The sequence below is a fragment of the Papaver somniferum genome, chromosome 3 (genome assembly GCF_003573695.1).
Source record: "Papaver somniferum cultivar HN1 chromosome 3, ASM357369v1, whole genome shotgun sequence".
Lineage (NCBI taxonomy): Eukaryota > Viridiplantae > Streptophyta > Magnoliopsida > Ranunculales > Papaveraceae > Papaver > Papaver somniferum.
Genome location: NC_039360.1, coordinates 78,895,592 through 78,914,402, shown reverse-complemented (window position 1 = coordinate 78,914,402; position 18,811 = coordinate 78,895,592). Strand labels below are relative to the sequence as shown.

Here is an 18,811-nt window from a genome sequence, read left to right as displayed (position 1 = left end):
GGATATCCCATAACCACTATTTTGGACTCTAAAAATCCAAGTGAAGCCCCTCTAAAGAAGTGTGACGCCTCAATAATAGCCTTCTATTTATATTTGACTTGATGTTTTTTTGAATTAGCTTTGCTATGCTTGTGTTTCCAAACAGTCCACCTAAGGCGTCCCACGGCTTCTTTTGATGGAATTTCCGATACAAAGTTTTAGAGCATCCCCTGTGGCCTGTGGGTACGCACACCCGTCGTGGCTTCTTTTGATGTTTTTGTTTGGCATGAAACATATTAGAGCAGCAAGTCCAGTTGGGCTCGGTGGTGAATTAACCCATTCGAATGGGCAAACCCAATTTCGCACGGTGGGAAAAGAGTTCGTTGTACATGATTGAGCCTTTCGTAGTTCCTGCCACCGACATAATTTCTAGCCAAAAAATATTTAGTTTTTCCATCTTTACAAATAATACATTCCTTCGAATACTCAATTTACACCAAATTCAATCTTCTCTACAATTTTTTTCTACTAAAAAATCCTTCTGATTCATATTCAACTTCTCTAAATTTTTCAACAGAAATTTCTCAATCTCAAGATATTAGGCGGAAAAAAATAAAAAAACCACCTAGGAATTAACCGAGTAAACCTATACCGACGACACAATCAACTTCAGATGAAGAGAACAATCCTAACCTATCTCCCGATTCCAGAATTAGCCGGACCTCAAGGTCATCTGTGAGTGGTATGTCGCTGCTCAAAAACCAAGAGAAAATTGATATGAAGATAAAAAGTTTATGAAATGCTAGCTCATGGTGCTAAAATAATTTTCCTTGGTGTACCTTGTATCAAATTGATGCGAAGAAACATCAGAACAAATTGATATTTGTAATTGTGGAATGTTTGGTGGTAAACTGAACACACATTTCATTTTGATGACTTCGAAATAGGTATGTCAAATATTTTGATTCATAATTTACATGCAATCAATACGAAGAAGTAAATGAAATTAACAATGTTAATGTTTTTACAGAAATAATAATATTAGATATGTATTTGATACTTGAGATACTTTACGGTTTGGGAGATGATGTTCCATTTGACCAAAAAGGTTAGTCAGCAGAATACGGTTTTAAAGATGAACTCCATTGTACTTTGTCGTAACATTAGAGGTGAAGCATAAGAACTTAAGAGGTGGTGAAATTCCTAGTATCGATTAAAAGACATTTGTATACACCACAAGCTACATAATAATGAGTCTGTCAGAAACATATGACCTGAGATAATTTCCAAGGTGTTTATCTTATGGTTATTTGGTTCGTGTTTTTTCCCCACCTATAACACTAGTGCTCAAATAGGATGTAGAGGCATTGTGAGATATGGAGGTTTTTTTCACTTATGATTGGGGGTCTGCTATCTTAGTCGAGTTGTACATTTGTCCTGATATTGCATCATTGGGTTTGTCAAACATCGAGGACCTATATGGCATTGTTGAGGTATATATGACAATACATATCCATTTTCTTTACATTTAGTTAAAATATTTATTAGGAAGTAACTAATTGTATGACGTTTACTTTTAGCATTGATGGTATACATAATTTTAAGTGTTGGTGTACCAACTCTTTTAAACTACACCTAACAATATTTCCTAGTTGTGATAAGGTACGATGCCAATAACTGAGATGAAAGAAAAACGCTACCGAGGTAAGTAATATATATGTGTGGATATATAAACACATTATTATGAAACAATATAACGTTATTTGGATGTCGTATAAGAGATTTGAGGAGATGAGACGTGAAGTTGCTCAAAGGATCAAAGACTTTTGACTCCAGTGTATTGTGTTATGTAGTCTTTCTAGGAACCTCAATGTTTATTACTTTGGGGAAAGATGTGTTAGATAGTTAGTTGGTTATGTTGGAAATTCAAAAAAAAACCTTGATCTCTAGCCACAGTCCTTGGATCGATACACAAAAGACTGAAGAGAAAAGTTTGCAATAGGTGTGAGATATTATTCACCCCTTGTAACAAAGTCGAATACGACAAAATGGTTCAAATTGGTTATAGAACCGATGATTGGCCGAGAAGTTCTACACATCTACAAGTTGGATTTTTCCGCAACGGGTAGTGTGTTGCTTAATATTCATTTACCACCAGTGATTCCATCTTTCAGCACATATCCTTTAGCATGAGCTTCTTTTTCATCGGCACCTTGAAGAGGACTTACTAGACCTTATTATTCATTAGCTGGGGTCTAATTTACCAAAACTAAGGTGGGAGGTATACTGTTTTACTGTCACTGGATGGCGTCAGATACTTCCAATAGTATCAGAAAGCCTCAGTCGCCTTAATTTTATTCAAGAACATCGGTCAATCATAAACAATTGGTTGAACAATTGAATCAAATGAAGTTAAGATATTTGGAAGCTAGGCGTTTCTACCAACATGAGATACACATAAATAGGAAAGAACATGAGCTTCAGTCCTAATTATCTCTAATGGAACTCTACCATCCCAGGATATAATGACAGACTCATAACACAACATTATGCAAAAAAAAAAGTCATCATTCAGTGAAAGATATTTCACCATATCGTCAAGCAATTCAACAAAATCCCGAAGGTTATCAAGGTTATAGATGCACATTTTATCATGAAGAATCTCGAGCTCAAGGATTAAATCAATGGTTTGGAAATCAAGGTGAATGATCTTAAGCTGCAGGAGAATATTAAGGATTTGGAATTATGATGCAGGAGGGTACATACAACAAGAGACGAAGTGGTGTTGGATAGTTACAATTATGCCTATGTAAACGAATGAAGTCTAATTAATATTTATCACTGAAATTCGTATTAGTTTATGATCCTACATCATACCCCTAAATCCTTGAATAGATCAAATTTAATAGATTTAAAAATTCATAATAATTTCATCAACGTCATCAAATTAATGTTAACATTTAAATTTAATATTAATTAAAATTTTATAACAATCTAATCTATTTAGAAAGAAAAATAATATTAACTTTAAATTTACATTTACATTTAATTGAAATTCATAACAATTTCATCAACGTGTTGCTCGAGTAGTATATGTACTTTTAAACATCCCATCAAAAATTCAAAAACTGCGAATGAGCTTCACAAACAAAATTGGTTCCTTTCAATCTTCGTCATTCCTCTCGAGCTCTAAATACATCTTCAACATTTGTGTCATCCATAAGTCGACATCGACTGACAATCCGTAATAAAGCGATAAATTCTTTAACTTGTTTTCTTATGAATCTAAATCAACAAATACCCAACTATATTACGTTTATTCGTGTTATCGATCTCAGTGCAAAAGTTTTCATAAATCCTCCCCTTATAACTCACACTCACCAAACTATTTTACGTTTCTACAAGGTGATAAATCTTCATCGTTGGTAAACTCCGCATGATTAATATACGATCGGAAATCGTAGGTGTAAAAGGTGGAGGAGGCGTCATTTCAAAACTGGAAATGATTGAATTTATAGATGAAAAATTAGGAGTCGTTGGATGAACTAGCCGTTATTGGCCCATAGATGGTCAAAAGTCTCAATCTGAGTCGAGTCTCGACCTAGACTTGGCCGACCCACTGAGGTTCAAAAGATTGACTCGACTTTGGGAAGATGGGAAAATGCTCATATTTGAGCCTTTGCCTATCCAGTTTGACCATTTTCCCTCTGCCCATCCAATTGAACTTGCTCTTAGATGACTTGTATAAGTCGAACAATCACGAGTTATTTTGGGACCAAATTTCATAATGAATCTAAAAAGCAAAGGAATACTTTCATTTTTGCAAAGCCAAATAACTTTGCTTCTGGATTTGATTTCCAAACAGTCTCTTGATAAATTTGGTTGCTGGTATATCACTCCAAGGTTATTCATAATGGTCAAAGCTATTTGTTTCCTTACATTACCTAAAAAAAAATATTACAACTACTATTTACAAAATGAGGTATTTTGTAAAAATGTCGTTTGTTTAGTATCTAATTAAGGTTTGGATTGTAAAACATGCAATTGATGCATTTGGGTCATTGACTGACTAGAGACCGTCAAGTGAATCGTTATTTGACTTCTATAATAAGGTGGATCTAACCTACGTCTTGACAAGGTTAACAACCTGTTAGATCATTGCTCGGTCGAACTCGCATGAGTTGCTATCTCAAGCATGTTTGTCAATATTAGTGATCAAAACTATATGTCGTGATTTCTAGTTTACTTATGACTAAGTCTCGGTCTAAAATAGTCAAGTGTAGTTGAGCTCCAGACTCCATGGCGATCATCTTACGAAGACGAAGAACTACTCGAGGAACACGTGGAACTTCATCCAACTAAAAGGTATGTGGAGACTTGAACTTATCTATCACTCAAAAGTCTATTCTATCTCATACTCTTGAGACAAAGTCGTATAAGTATGATAGTTTTCATACATACACATTTGTTATTTCGAGCCGAGTTTACTCGCCTATCTTTTTCTCGAAATATGTGTTGGTAAGCTTTCGCTTTAACCATTTTCATCTTTACCCATGACGAAAGTCATGATGACGTTTCGGATTGTTATAACATTATAGAAGAATGTTTTAGTGATTGAAATGTAGAGTTGAGATTAAGACCTATGGATATAAGCATATATAGTGTGTTCTCACATTAGTGTATAAATCCATGTACCGGAAACCAAGTGCGTTCATATGGTATGGGTGAAGGAGACAGGTTGGTACGCGTACTGGCGGAAGTTTTCTAACCGAAAATTTCTATTGAGTTTGTAGTTTGCAAACTGTTAAACCAGTCACCTTAGGTACGCGTACCCACGAAAGTTTTCGAACCGAAAATTTCTGATGAGTTTGTAAACTCAAATCCGGTAGCTAAGGTACGCATACCCGTACGGTTACCCACGCTGGTTATTTCTCAAATCGGTAGTTCATGAACTTAAAACAATAAATTATAAGGAATGCAATATTTGCAAACCGTGGCTATATTGTTCATGAATTGATTCAAGTGGATCAATCCGATTTTGTTTCAATTGTGTCTATGAATAAAGACCTAAGCAATTGGACAACTCTTCAACTAGTTCTTATGAGTCATTTGAACTAGTTATGAGAAATATGAATACAGTTAATACGAAGTGCTCATATGGATAACCATTGGTTAACTATTTGTGAACCAACTAAGTGTACACGTTTAGGTACGGTTAATCAAACCTAAATGAATACATTTCATTTGTGTGTGACAAGATAAGTTTCGATCTAACGGTTGAAAGATATTAGCTTGGTTGAATCAGGTTTTTCATCTAACAGTGAATATTGAATACTTTGTTACCAAGGTAACTTAGATTGCAAACCCTGATTTGAAAACTATATAAATGAGACATCTAACATCTATAAAAACTAATCCCCACACCTCCTGTGTGATACTATTTGGTTTGCTAGAGTCGAATCCTTTAACCTTAGGTTTCTTCTCGAGACCCTGTAGGTTAACGACTGAAATACTTCATTGGGATTGTGAAGCCAGACGAAACTACTTTTCTTGTAGTTGAGCGATCTGATCTTGCCATTTTCTATCGTACGAGTTCAATTGAATAATTGACTTGAGATTATATCTCCGACAGGGCAAGATAAAAAGAAATCACAAACATCTTCATCTCATTGTTTGTGATTCCACAATATCTAGTTTCGCTACCATACAATTTAGATTATTATGAGGTGATAGATAATACTAGGCTGTTCTTCGGGAGTATAAGTCTGGTTTATCAATTAGTTTCTGTTCACCTTGATTTATCAAAAGACGGAACAAAAACTCATAGGTTTATTTGTGGGAGACAGAGTTATCTATTATCAATATACTTTTTTGTGTGATACAGATTTGTTTATTAAAGTCTTCGACTTTGGGTCGTAGCAACTCTTAGTTGTGGGTGAGATCAGCTAATGGAATCAAGTGCGTAGTATCCTGCTGGTATCAGAGACGTAAGGAGCGCAACTGTACCTTGAATCAGTGTGAGATTGATTAGGGTTCAACTACAGTCCAGACTGAAGTTAGTTTGTAGTAGGTTAGTGTCTGTAGCGGCTTAATTAATACAGTATGGTGTTCAATCTGGACTAGCAACCGAGGTTTTTCTGCATTTGCGGTTTCCTCGTTAACAAAACTTATGGTGTGTGTTATTTCTATTCCGCATTATATTTTGTTATATAATTGAAATATCACATGTTGTGCGTTGTACCGATCAATTATGAAATCCAACTTTTGGTTGTTGATTGGAAATTGATTGATCCTTGGATATTATTCTTTGGTACCATCCAAGTTTATATCTCTAGTATTTGATAAAGACTCGCAGATTTCCATTTGCTTGAGTAAAGATCAAATCGAGAGATTGAGATATTAACTCTTTGATATACTTTTATCTAGATTGAGTCTGACTGTAAAGTTGATTATCTAGAAAGTATATTGGAGTTAGTCCATACAGGTTGCTAATTGAAATATTGGGTGAGGTTGTTGTGCCCCCGCATTTTCACAACCTTCACTAGCAAAGCTATTTTACAATAAGCCACACTATCTTCACATGTATGTAGAAAGATTACAGTAGTGAATTATCAGTGTGAGATTGATTAGGGTTCAACTATAGTCCATACCGAAGTTAGTTTGTAGTAGGCTAGTGTCTGTAGCGGCTTAATACAGTGTGGTGTTCAATCTGGACTAGGTCCCGGGGTTTTTCTGCATTTGCGGTTTCCTCGTTAACAAAACTTATGGTGTTTGTGTTATTTCTATTCCGCATTATATTTTGTTATATAATTGAAATATCACATGTTGTGCGTTGTACCGATCAATTATGAAATCCAACCTTTGGTTGTTGATTGGAAATTGATTGATCCTTGGATATTGGTCTTTGGTACCATCTAAGTTTATATCTCTAGTATTTGATAGAGACTCGCAGATTTCCATTTGCTTGAGTAAAGATCAAATCGAGAGATTGAGATTTAACTCTTTGATATACTTTTATCTAGATTGAGTTTGACTGTATAGTTGATTCTCTAGACAGTATATTGGAGTTAGTCCATACAGGTTGCTAATCGAAAAATTGGGTGAGGTTGTGTACCCTCGCATTTTCACGACCTTCTCTAGCAAAGCTATTGTACAATAAGCCACACTATCTTCACAGATCTGTAGCAAGATTACAATAGTGAATTATTTTTGTCGTTGTAAACAACTTTCAATAATATCAACTAATACATAAATACTACCTTCTTCAACAACAACCCACGGTTTTACCTTCTGGTATAAAAAATAATAAGTTCAGTACAAAATCAGTTTTATCACCCATACATGAATTAAAATATGTCATTAATTCCAGTGGGACTCTCATAATATCAAGTTGCATGTTGATGAACATAGTGTAAATTATTAAAGTTGTTGATGCATCTTTCTCCCCCCAAAAACCGCCACTTTCTAATACTTCTACTTTCTGATACAATTAAAAGCTAATCTTCAAGAATCGTTAATGCTTTTGTTTATCTTCCCGAATAAACAATGATTGGATGCTTTGCTCAAATCTCACAATTGTTCTCAATTTTTTCCAAAAATGTTGTTGCTTTTTTGTCATAATTTTATAGGTAAATCCAAACTAATTGGGAGTATAGGTAAATAAGACAAAATAGGGTTATTTGAAAGTAAAATCCAAAGCTCGTTATCCATATATTTTTAGTAATACCTAATATGTCCTCGAATTTATTAGTACTAATCTATTGAATTACTCAAGTTAATAATGTTAGATTAAATTTATTAAGTAAACATTTTGGTTTGATTTATTTATTTTTTGTTAAATTTAACTTATGAATCTTGTTAGAAAGAAAAAAAAATTAGAAAAAATTTGTTTTTTGAGCATTTTGTAACGAAAATCAATTACTCTAGTCAAACACTTTTCAAGATGGAATGGAACAGGGTTTTATTGCTTTAATTCTTCAAACTACAAAAGGAATTCAGAGATTCATAACTCAGGTCGTGAAAAGTCGTCATGCTCGACTTAACAAAACATGCCCACCAAGTCTGGTCGGCATGATCGTATAATAACAAAATGAATTTTTTTAATTATGACGCACACAATGTCGTCATGTTGTATTTATCCCAACCATGCCGACTAACTATTACCAAATGTCGTCATATTATGGAATTTTATGGGATGACGACTAATACCAAAATCGGACACAAGAAATAATGGATTTTGGCAGTTATTGGTCGTCAAGGTCGAAAATATATCAAAGTGATTACCATAACCTAGTCGGAAGTTAGGTTTTCAAAACCTTGACGACCAATTACAAAATGAACACAGGAAAAACAAGGTTTTGCTGGTCATTAGTCGACATGATTTAGATTTTTATAACCTGCCAACTAATAATAACCGCCAACTAGTCGTCAATGTTTAGGGAGGATATCGTGAGATTCGTGACAACCCTGTGAATGTTACTTTTCGAGATCAAAAGTCATCATGATATTCATGACGACTATGAGTAAACATGCCAAGTCGTCAAAGTATATGAAGAGATACCCTGACGACTACATAACTGCAATTCAACAATTATATTTTTCTGACGTAATTTGATATTTAAACAACAAAATAAAGTACCGGATTGAGTTTATGTAACCTCTTAATTCTCAATCTCGTCATTCTTCGGTTTGTTCACTTTCAAAGATTTCTTCTTCACCCATTGATTATATTTTTCCTGTTTGAATTGTTTTATAGTCTTTCGAATACTACGATCATCAGGATTAGGTTTTCTAGAAGTTTGTTTCATATTATTTTGCATGTTTATAGATTAATCGACGAGTTTTTCAAACGACAAAATGATGGAGAATGTAAAAAAAACGATGGAGACAGAGAAGAATTATGGCTGTTAGATTAAGAAAAGGAGAATAAAATGAGTTTGATAAAATTAAGGGTTTAGTTTTAATTATATAATTGGAAAAGGTAGTTTCGTAATTTTACCCATTTTTGACACTCCTTATCCTTGCTTATAAGTCCATTCAAAATTTTATACACCCCAATTAATTAGGGTATACCCTAATCCGACGAGTTTATAAGAGTGAAAGAACCCAAGACCGAGTACTTGACTAATTTGTTACAAAGCGCTTTTTATAGAAAATTTTTCTAAATCCCAAATAGGGCTTTGGACTCAACAAAAATAAAATTAACTTTGAAAGAAACCGAAAAAATCTTAAACAGGAAAAATAAAATCAGACATTAAACAATAAGGATGGGGCCGAACAGTTTCAAAATCGAAAGAGCAAAAAAGCTTCATTTAAAGATCAGGAGTTGCATGCGAAGTTTGTTGATGTGTTTCATAAGCTAGGAGATCGCGAGTATATTACGAATACGAAAGTATATGTCGTACACAATTTTTTTCCAACTAATATACTCTTATGTTCATTGAATTAATCTCATACTATTTTGGTTGTGTTGTTGAACAGCAGTTGTTCCGTCAATTACTCGTGAGAAATCTGATAGTCATCTACAGGTGATTCATAATGCCTCGATCCATCCGTTTGTAATTCAAGTTTTTTAAAAAGAATTGAAGAATAAAAGAAAGAAAAGTTAGTTTGAATATTTTTGGAACATTCCGTTACGCATAACACTAAGAGACAAGAAAAATACAGATTATGTCCTATTACTTGTTAATGATTTGCATATATTTTATATTTGTATTTATATTTCATTTAAATCAGAAATCATACTATTTCCTCACCATAATACTAAAAAGTAACTAATTAAGATTTTCAAACCCATCTTTAAGGTTAAAAGTATATTATCTTGATTGCGCATTTAAGATACTAGATCTTTTCACAAGTAAATATTGAATTAACTACCCTATGGTTGACTTATATATAGGCCTTGGTTCCTATCAAGACGGACGACTTAAAATTTGGTGAGAATGATCTTGAAGAGTTTTTCCAATTTGGTGATAGTGCTAGTACTTTTAAATCTTTACCTAAAAAACTATGGAGTGGAAGGAGGGATATCAAAAGAAGAAGATATGGAATTGGACAAAAAACTTAAAATCCTTAATAAGCCTCCTGTGAAATCCATTAAGGTAACCCATAATTTTATAAATTATTTTGTTCTTAAGAAAAATATAAGAGATATTTTATATGTTTCCATATTTTCGGTTATCGATTATTTTATTTTTATATAATCTTTAACTAATTATTGAAGGCTTTACCTTAAGGCAGTGTTAGGTTTTTAACAAATGTTTAATCTTAATTTTTAGTTTTTCATAGACTAGGAATAAGATTTCCTGGCTATGGAAAGAGAAAATCTTACTCTTGGATTCTTAAAAATATTAAGTGTGTATTAACTTTTGTTTTTGCTGATTACATTGAGTAATTATAGACAACACTTGGTAACACATACGACTGTATAAACATCTACAAACAGCCGGCTTTTGATCATCCACTGCTTAGAAATCACAAGATTCAGGTAACTATATTATTTTTCAAATATGTCATTCACATTTACTTGTAATGCTCTTTTTCTAAATGGACTATACTAAAATTCCCCTACTACATAATGTTACTTAATTATTTATTTTATTAAAATGTAGATCTATATTAGCTTGTTTTCTAGATCAACAATCCGATTCAGAAATTCTTTATTAATTCAAAACCTTAAACTCAACAATTTATATTGTGAATGTTATAAATATATCAAACAGTTGTCTCTAAAAGTGTTTTATCTTTTTTTTTTCTTTCAAGAAGAAATGATATTTTGTTATTTAGAAAAATCTCTAAAAAATATAAAAAGACAATAATATTATATTTTTTTTTCCAATTTTTATGTTTGCTAAAAAAAAAAAGAAGGAAATCCAAAAACATACCCAAAGATTTTTTTTTGAAAAATTACCCTTTGTTATCTGTTTCCAAGAGTGAAAAAAATAAACAAACGAAACATATTGCTTTTCCAAAAAGGAACAAATTGTTATTTTTATTTTGATGTCTCAATGAACTTAGTGAATAAGATTTTAAGTGATGTCATTTTGAAAAAAAAAACTGATGCATTTTTTTAACAAACACTTATGTGTAGATGAAACCAAACGTGATTCAAGGAAAAGAGATTGATGGACCTACTTCTAGTATGGTTTCCAGTGTTATACGATTTAAAATTGATGGGTGCCCTTCAGGAACTGTTCCTATCCGAAGAACCACGAAGGAGGATTTGGTAAATGCAAAACGTGTCTCTAACCAAATAGTGCATCGCCATGTAAGTACTGATTATATTTCTGGTTCTAATCAATTATAGAACATATCATGATTCCAATGATTATTTGAAATTTGTATGTATATATATATACATAAACTATTTATATTTTCATTTTAACGAAAATATAAATGAACATTAAATTTCATAAATTATATAAAACTAGTGAATTCAGAGAATAAAGTATTCAAACGCTTCTATTTCTTATCAAAAGAAATTCAATTTGTTCACTTATCCTTCCTTTTTTTTAGTACGTGTCAGCTCAACCTGTTGCTGAAAAATTGTACTATGGAGGTAGGGCCAGTATTTCTGTAGCAACTCCAATTGTTGGTCCGAACCAACTTAGCACTGGTCAAATCTGGATACAGAATGGCCCTGCGGAAGAACTAAATAGTATAGAGTTTGGGTGGGCTGTAAGTAATTTTCAGAACTTTTTATAAATAATGTATCTTTATGCGTTTATTGGAAAAATAATGCTTATAGTAATTTCGTAATAATCTCGCAAGACAATCTTAGCATCCAAAACAGAATAACGATATCAACATTAAAATCATGATCTATGTTTGATCTAATAATGATTAATACCATCATAATATGGCAAGGCAATCTTAGTAACTAAAGTGCAATAGTGATATTGATCTTGAAGTCATGATCTTTACGTGACTTTATAGTTTTTTGTACACTTTTCTATAATTAATATATTTATTAAAATTTCAGGTATATCCTAATTTGTTTGGTGACAATGCGACCCATGTTTTCGGTTTGTGGACGGTTCGTTGTTAATCATTTCTCTATTACTAATTTATATTTAAGTTCTCAAATAATTACAAATAAATACTTTCAAAAAATATCACTTATTTAGATTGTTTATAATTATATACAGGCCGATGGATTTAAAGAAACAGGATGCTATAACATGCTTTGTCCTGGATTTATACAAATCCACCCCACGTACACATTTGGAGAACATCTTATAGGTGGTACTTATGGAGGGGAACAATTTACGTTTGATTTTTCAGTTCATCGGGATCCAAAAAGCGGCAACTGGTGGTTCATTAATGGCGTAGAAAATACAAATATTGGATATTGGCCAAAAGAGCTCTTTACTCATTTAGAAAATGATGCCTCTGTGATTAGTTACGGAGGGATTGCGGGAGGAGATATTGGTGATTCATTTCCGCCAATGGGACATGAGCATTTGCCAATATCGGATCCAAAATATACAACTTGTATAACAGACATGAAAGTCTCTGAGAAACATGGTATTTTCTTAGACTTTGATACATCAAAAGTCCAACTGACACGCAATGCAAAAGCTAGTTGCTATGATCTTATTTTTTACGGTAAAGATACTATGTATGGGATAATGATGTTTTTCGGAGGACCTGGTGGCAACTGTACCTAATTATGATCGATGGGAATCAAGTGTAGTAATTTTAATAACAATAATGCTATTTGTCCAAACTAAAGGTCGCGTCCATATAATTTATACTCTTACCATGATACACTGCACTAACTCATAATTTATCATGGCATTCAAAATATGCAGTAGTCGTTTTTTGGCAAGGGGAAATTTTTCCTATTTGCCACTAGCAAAATGGCCAAGCCAGTGTGTAAAAAGCGCAACAATATATTTTCTTTGACCAAACTCTACACCCTGACCATACTCCCTTGTATTTGATTTGAGTTTATTGCACCAAGAAGTAGTAATTAAGTAAAATAGGAAATATTATATTGTCCTATTCATGTTAAGAAATATTTAATTTTTAAATTGTTTTTATTTATTTATTAATGTTAAGAAGAGAGAGAAATTGGTGGAGACAAAATATAAATAAAGAAAAAAACCACGTGCGGAAAATGGAAAAATAAGAGAGAAAGAGTATTTTAGATATTTATGATATCTTTGAATAAATAAAGACCAAATAGTACTCCCACATAAAATAAGACCAAACAATTATTACCCCTTAAATAAAACAGAACACCATTAGCTTCAAGAAAAAAAAAAAAGGAAATTTCAAATCCATTCCAAATTATGGAAGAAGAAGATAATTATACATGGATACTCTCTCTTTCTTTTCTCTTTCACCAAGCAGCAGATTGTCTAGCAAACTATGCGGCAGATGGTAGCCAATGCGGAAACTACTCAACAACAATATGGGACTAGGCGAACCCGGCTTTTATTAGCCGAATTCTTTTAAACGACTCCAGGGGAGTCACCTTCCCACGAGTAATAATAGTTTAGTTGCTTTTCTAATATATGCATGCTTCAAAAAAAAAAAAATCTCTTTCACCTCCCCTTCATGGAACTCTTCAATCAAAATCATTCACAACCATTTACAGATTCAGAAAAGATGATCAATTCTAGCTTCACTTCTTCTATGTTTCCCATATCTCAAATCCCAGTATCTAGAAAAACAGAAGCGGTAACAGGTCTGTTGTAGAGCTGGTAGTGCTTCTGGTGGTAATGGTGATTATCCATATAATAATGTATTAGTTTTTTCATCTTCTGGAACTCCTGGTAAGATCAAGAAAGCTTATCGGAAACTTGCACTCGAGTTCTATCCTGATGTTAAATAAACATGTATGTGCCTTCTTTTTCGATGCAGTTAACTGTTTGATGAAATGACTAAGAGAAATTTTGATAAATTTGATTTTGTTGGATGTATAGAAAAATGTACAAGAGAAGTTTATGAGGATTAAACATGCATATAATACCTTGTTGAATTTGGAGTCACGGTGCAAGTATGACTATGGAAGAGGAGCATCTGGTGAGTATTCTATTTCCAAGAATTGAAGCAAGAAAGGACAAGAGGAAGAGAAGTTTTATGGGTTTGGTATGTCCTCACCCTATTCTGTTGAGTTGTTTTCGTAATATATTTGTGAACTGCATTTAAGTTATGAATCCGGAGACATGCATGTACCATCATACTAGAGCTGTTACTATACAGTAAACTTGAAAAACAATTTTTTTCCGTGGGACTGAGTTAGTAGTCGAGTCGTTTAGTTATGTTCTTAACACTTCATACCTTACAGGATGGTGGTGGATTTTGTGGGTTGTAAATTCTTAGCCTAGCATCTCTACAAGCATTGTTACCTTAATCCGACTCAAGCTTTTCCATAATTAGTTATTATGGACTGTAACTTTAATCATCTTGAGTCTCTTAAGAAGGTATATCTTCTTTATCTTCACTCCAGAGACACCATTGGGAATTGCTATGAGCTCTTTAAATTCTGCAAATGCTCACCAATTATACACTTACACGTGTAGTTAAGTTTCCAAAGAAATCTTGATCCCCACCTGTGCTGGTTATGCATCCGCCTTCTCGTCCGCTAACCGTGAAAGATTACCAAGACTATAATACCCTTCATGTATATCAAATTGGGAGAATCCAAAAGGTTATACAATTCCATTGGATAAGGGTTTGGCTTCCGATAGTAGAGGTCTTGAAGAAATTAAGATTAATGACAATTTTGAAGAGCTTGCATAAAAAAGGTTGCTTTAGGTAGCTGGTGGAGAAATCATGTAAAGACTGTTCAAGTTCAACAAAAATAAAGGAAAGGAATCTGGATTTCCAACTGATGATCAGTACCACATGTACAACAAAGGGTTGTTTACCGCACAAAATACTATATTCGCAATAACAGTTGGACGGATTGTTCACATTCTCAATATATAAAAATGGCAAGGATTGAACATATGAATTCTTGAAAATTAATTCTTGAAGCTGTTTTTCAGCTAAAGCAAATGCACATTCAGAGGAAACATGCAGAAAATTGCTCTATATAAATCACGCAACTTCCAGATGCTAACTCCTTCATTCAACTTTATTGATAAATAAACTGATTCCAAGTACATAAAAGATGATTAATATTTTTCATAAATCGGTTCCTATAATAAACATAATCAGGATCATGTACTTCCATTCCATTTTACCACCAATCTTAAAAAACCCCGTAAAGAAAAGTTGTAGATAGAAAACAGATAAGTTGGCAATTGGTACATATGTCCCTTCACCATATGGAGATCGTGAATATCTGACTATTGTATCTCAGTCTTCATAATGACTTATGAGAGCATAAGCATTATTATATGTTCATGAAGATCTAGAAGATGAACACCATCTAAATTTTTAATTTACAGGATACATCTAGAAGAAATAGGTGGATAAGACAACAATGTTTTGGTTTGTTTGATGAGAATGAGACAATGCTGGATACAAAGAGAGATTTTAAAGAGACTTTATAAAGTGGGTGGTTGATTGTGTTGCTAACCCATACCTAATCTTATCATGTCCATGAAACCAAGCCTAATCATTTTTATTTTTCTGATCCATAAAGAGTTTGATGCTGACCAATTTTCGAATTCAGGGCATTGGTAGCATTACCCAGGCCTAGTCTTATATGGGATTACATTTATTGTTAGAGCATTGCTCGGTCGAACTCGCATGCGTTTCTATCTCAAGCATGTTTGTCAATGTTAGTGATCAAAACTATAAGTCTTGATTTCTAGTATACTATAGCTAAGTCTCGGACTAGGATAGAAAGTGTAGTTGAGCTCAAGGACTTCATGGAGATTCATCATACAAGAAGAAGAACTACTCAAGGAACCGGTGGAACTTCTCGACAAAAAAGGTATGTGAAGACTTGAACTTATCTATCACTCAAAAGTATATCCACTCTATCTCCTACTTCTTGAGACAAAAAGGCGTATGCTATATATAGAATTTGATTATACACATTTGGTATTTCGAGCCGAGTATACCTCGCCTATCTGTATCTCGAAATATGTGTTGGTAAGCTTTTCGCTTCGACCAAGTTTATCTTTACCTAGTGACGAAAGTCATGTTATGTTTCAATCACTTTGAAAATTGCTTTGACGAGAAATGGTGTAACAACTATATAACGTCCTCTAAGAATGTTTCAATGATTGGAATGAGAGTTTAGATTACATAACCAATGGTGGACATAAGCATTGTTGTGAAAATACATTTATGTATAAGTCTTATTCCTTGAACCAAAGTTTGCTAACTTTGTTGATCAAGAGAACCGGAAGAATGGCGTGAGCCAAGTCCGCGAACTGCCGAAGTTCTCGAACCCGAGAATTTCTGGTGGAGTTGACAAAATAGTGCGTGAAGCTAAGTCCGCGAAACGGCGAAGTTCTCAGCCCGAGAATTTCTGCTGGAGTTTGTAAACTCTGCCCGGTAACTTAAATCCGCGAACCTAGTCTGCGAACTTGAGAAGGTTATTTATCTGAAGATGATTTCTGAACTTAAACTTAAAAAGACTACGGAATGCATTTTGCAAACCGTGGCTATAAAAGTTCATGAACCGATTCAAGTGAATCAAATCATCTTTGCTTCAATTGTGTCTTGTGTGGTTACATAAGATTTCCTTGCAATTGAACAACTCTCTAACTAGTTCATTTGAGTCATTTGAACTAGTTATGGTGAAGAAGAACATGGTTGATATGAAATTCTCATATGGCTAACCTTTGGTTAACTATTGTTGAACCAACAAGTGCATACGGTTGGGTACGGTTAGCAAACCTAGAAACGTGCATTTCAATTGAGTGTAAAAAGCTAAGTTTTCGATCTAACGGTTGAGAAATATTAGCTTGAATCTAAATAAGGTTTTCATCTAACGGTGAATATTGATTGCTTTGTTACCAAGGTAACTTAATGGCAAACCCTGATTTGAAAAAACTAATCCCCACATCTTACGTGTGATACTAGTTTGCGTGCTAGAGTCGTTTCTCCTTTAAACTTTGGTTTTCTTCTTCTAAAACCAGGTTAACGACTTAAATACTTCATTGGAATTGTGAAGCCAGACCGATACTACTTTATCGTAGTTGTGTGATCTGATCTTGCATCTTCTATCGTACGAATACAATCAGATTGATTGGCTTGAGATTTATATCTCCGATAGGCAAGATATAAAAAGTAATCACAAACATCTTCGTCTCATTATTTGTGATTCCGCAACATCTTGTTTCGCTACCATACGTTTAAGATTGTTGTGAGATGATTGATAACTCTAGGCTGTTCTTCGGGAATATAAGACCGGATTATCAATTGGTTCCTGTTCACCTTGATTATTATCAAAAGACGAAACCAAACCTTTTAGGGTTTATCTGTGGGAGACAGATTGATCCTTTGATAGACTTGTCTGTGTGAGACAGATTTGTTTATTGTTAAGTCTTCGACTTTGGGTCGTAACAGCTCTTAGTTGTGGGTGAGATCAGCTAAGGGAATTAAGTGTGCAGTATCCTGCTGGGATCAGAGGCGTAGGGAGTATAATTGTACCTTGGATCAGTGGAAGACTGATTGGGGTTCAACTACAATCCAGTCCGAAGTTAGCTTCAAGTAAGCTAGTGTCTGTAGCGGCTTAATACAGTGTGTGTTCAATCTGGACTAAGTCTCGGGGTTTTTTTGCATTTGCGGTTTCCTCGTTAACACAATTTCTGGTGTCTGTGTTATTTCAATTTCCGCATTATATTGTTTTATCTTTATAATTGAAACAATACAGGTTGTGCGTTTAGATCATCAATTAGAATAATCCAACCTTTGGTTGTTGATTGTCATTGATTGATCCTTGGATATTGGTCTTTGTATGATGATTGCCATGGAGTTCTTGAGCTCAACTACACTTTCTATCCTAGTCCGAGACATTTAGCTATGTAGGCTAGAAATCAAGACTTATAGTTTTGATCACTAACATTCACAAACATGCTTGAGATAGCAACGCATGTGAGTTCGACCGAGCAATGCTCTAACATATACTACTTTCTCGTAATTGTGTGATTTGATCTTGCTGATTCTATTGTTTTGAGTACAATCGTAACGATTGTCTTGAGATTTATATCTCCGATAGGCAAGATAGAAAAGGAGTCACAAACATCTTCGTCTCATCGTTTGTGATTCCACAATATCTTCTTTCTCCGCGTCGATTAAGATTATTGTGAGGTGATTGATAATTCTAGGTTGTTCTTAGGGAATATAAGTCTGAGTTATCAATTGGTTCATGTTCACCTTGATTTATCAAAAGACGGAACAAAACTTGTAGGTATTTCTGTGGGAGACATATTTATCTATTCATGTAGACTTTTGTGTGTGATACAGATTTGTTTATTAAAGTCTTCGACTTTGGGTCGTAGCAACTCTTAGTTGTGGGTGAGATCAGCTAAGGGAATCAAGTGCGTAGTATCCTGCTGGGATCGGAGACGTAAGGAACGCAACTTTACCTTGAATCAGTGTGAGATTGATTGGGGTTCAACTGCAGTCCAGAACAAAGTTAGTTTGTAGCAGGCTAGTGTCTGTAGCGGCTTAATACAGTGTGTGTTCAATCTGGACTAGGTCCCGGGGTTTTTCTGCATTTGCGGTTTCCTCGTTAACAAAATTCTGCTGTCTGTGTTATTTCTATTCCACATTATATTTTGTTATATAATTGAAATATCACAGGTTGTGCGTTAGAATCAATCAATTGGAAATCCGACCTTTGGTTGTTGATTGAAATTGATTGATACTTGAACATTGGTCTTTGGTACCGTTCAAGTGATTTCTCTCGTATACA

General features: G+C 33.9%; 1 protein-coding gene across 3 annotated transcripts; it reads left to right on the top strand.

Annotated features, from left to right (window-relative positions):
- The first annotated feature begins 9,921 nt into the window (after positions 1-9,921).
- LOC113361392 lies at positions 9,922-12,701 on the top strand. Of its 3 annotated transcripts, XM_026604644.1 has the most exons (6): positions 9,922-10,079; positions 10,379-10,465; positions 11,069-11,245; positions 11,494-11,655; positions 11,960-12,013; positions 12,126-12,701. In XM_026604644.1, exons 1-6 carry the CDS (start codon positions 10,023-10,025, stop codon positions 12,645-12,647), a joined length of 1,059 nt encoding a protein of 352 aa, XP_026460429.1. In that variant the 5' UTR covers positions 9,922-10,022; the 3' UTR covers positions 12,648-12,701. The 3 variants fall into 3 exon arrangements, with proteins under 3 accessions (XP_026460429.1, XP_026460431.1, XP_026460432.1); XM_026604646.1 differs by lacking the exon at positions 10,379-10,465; XM_026604647.1 differs by lacking the exon at positions 11,494-11,655.
- Positions 12,702-18,811: the final 6,110 nt, after the last annotated feature.

Coding starts and splice junctions, on each gene's coding strand:
- LOC113361392 (XM_026604644.1), top strand. CDS start 10,023: ATGGAATTGGACAAAAAACTTAAAATCCTTAATAAGCCTCCTGTGAAA. Junction 10,466..11,068: donor TTAGAAATCACAAGATTCAG/GTAACTATATTA, acceptor ACTTATGTGTAG/ATGAAACCAAACGTGATTCA. Junction 11,656..11,959: donor GTATAGAGTTTGGGTGGGCT/GTAAGTAATTTT, acceptor TTAAAATTTCAG/GTATATCCTAATTTGTTTGG.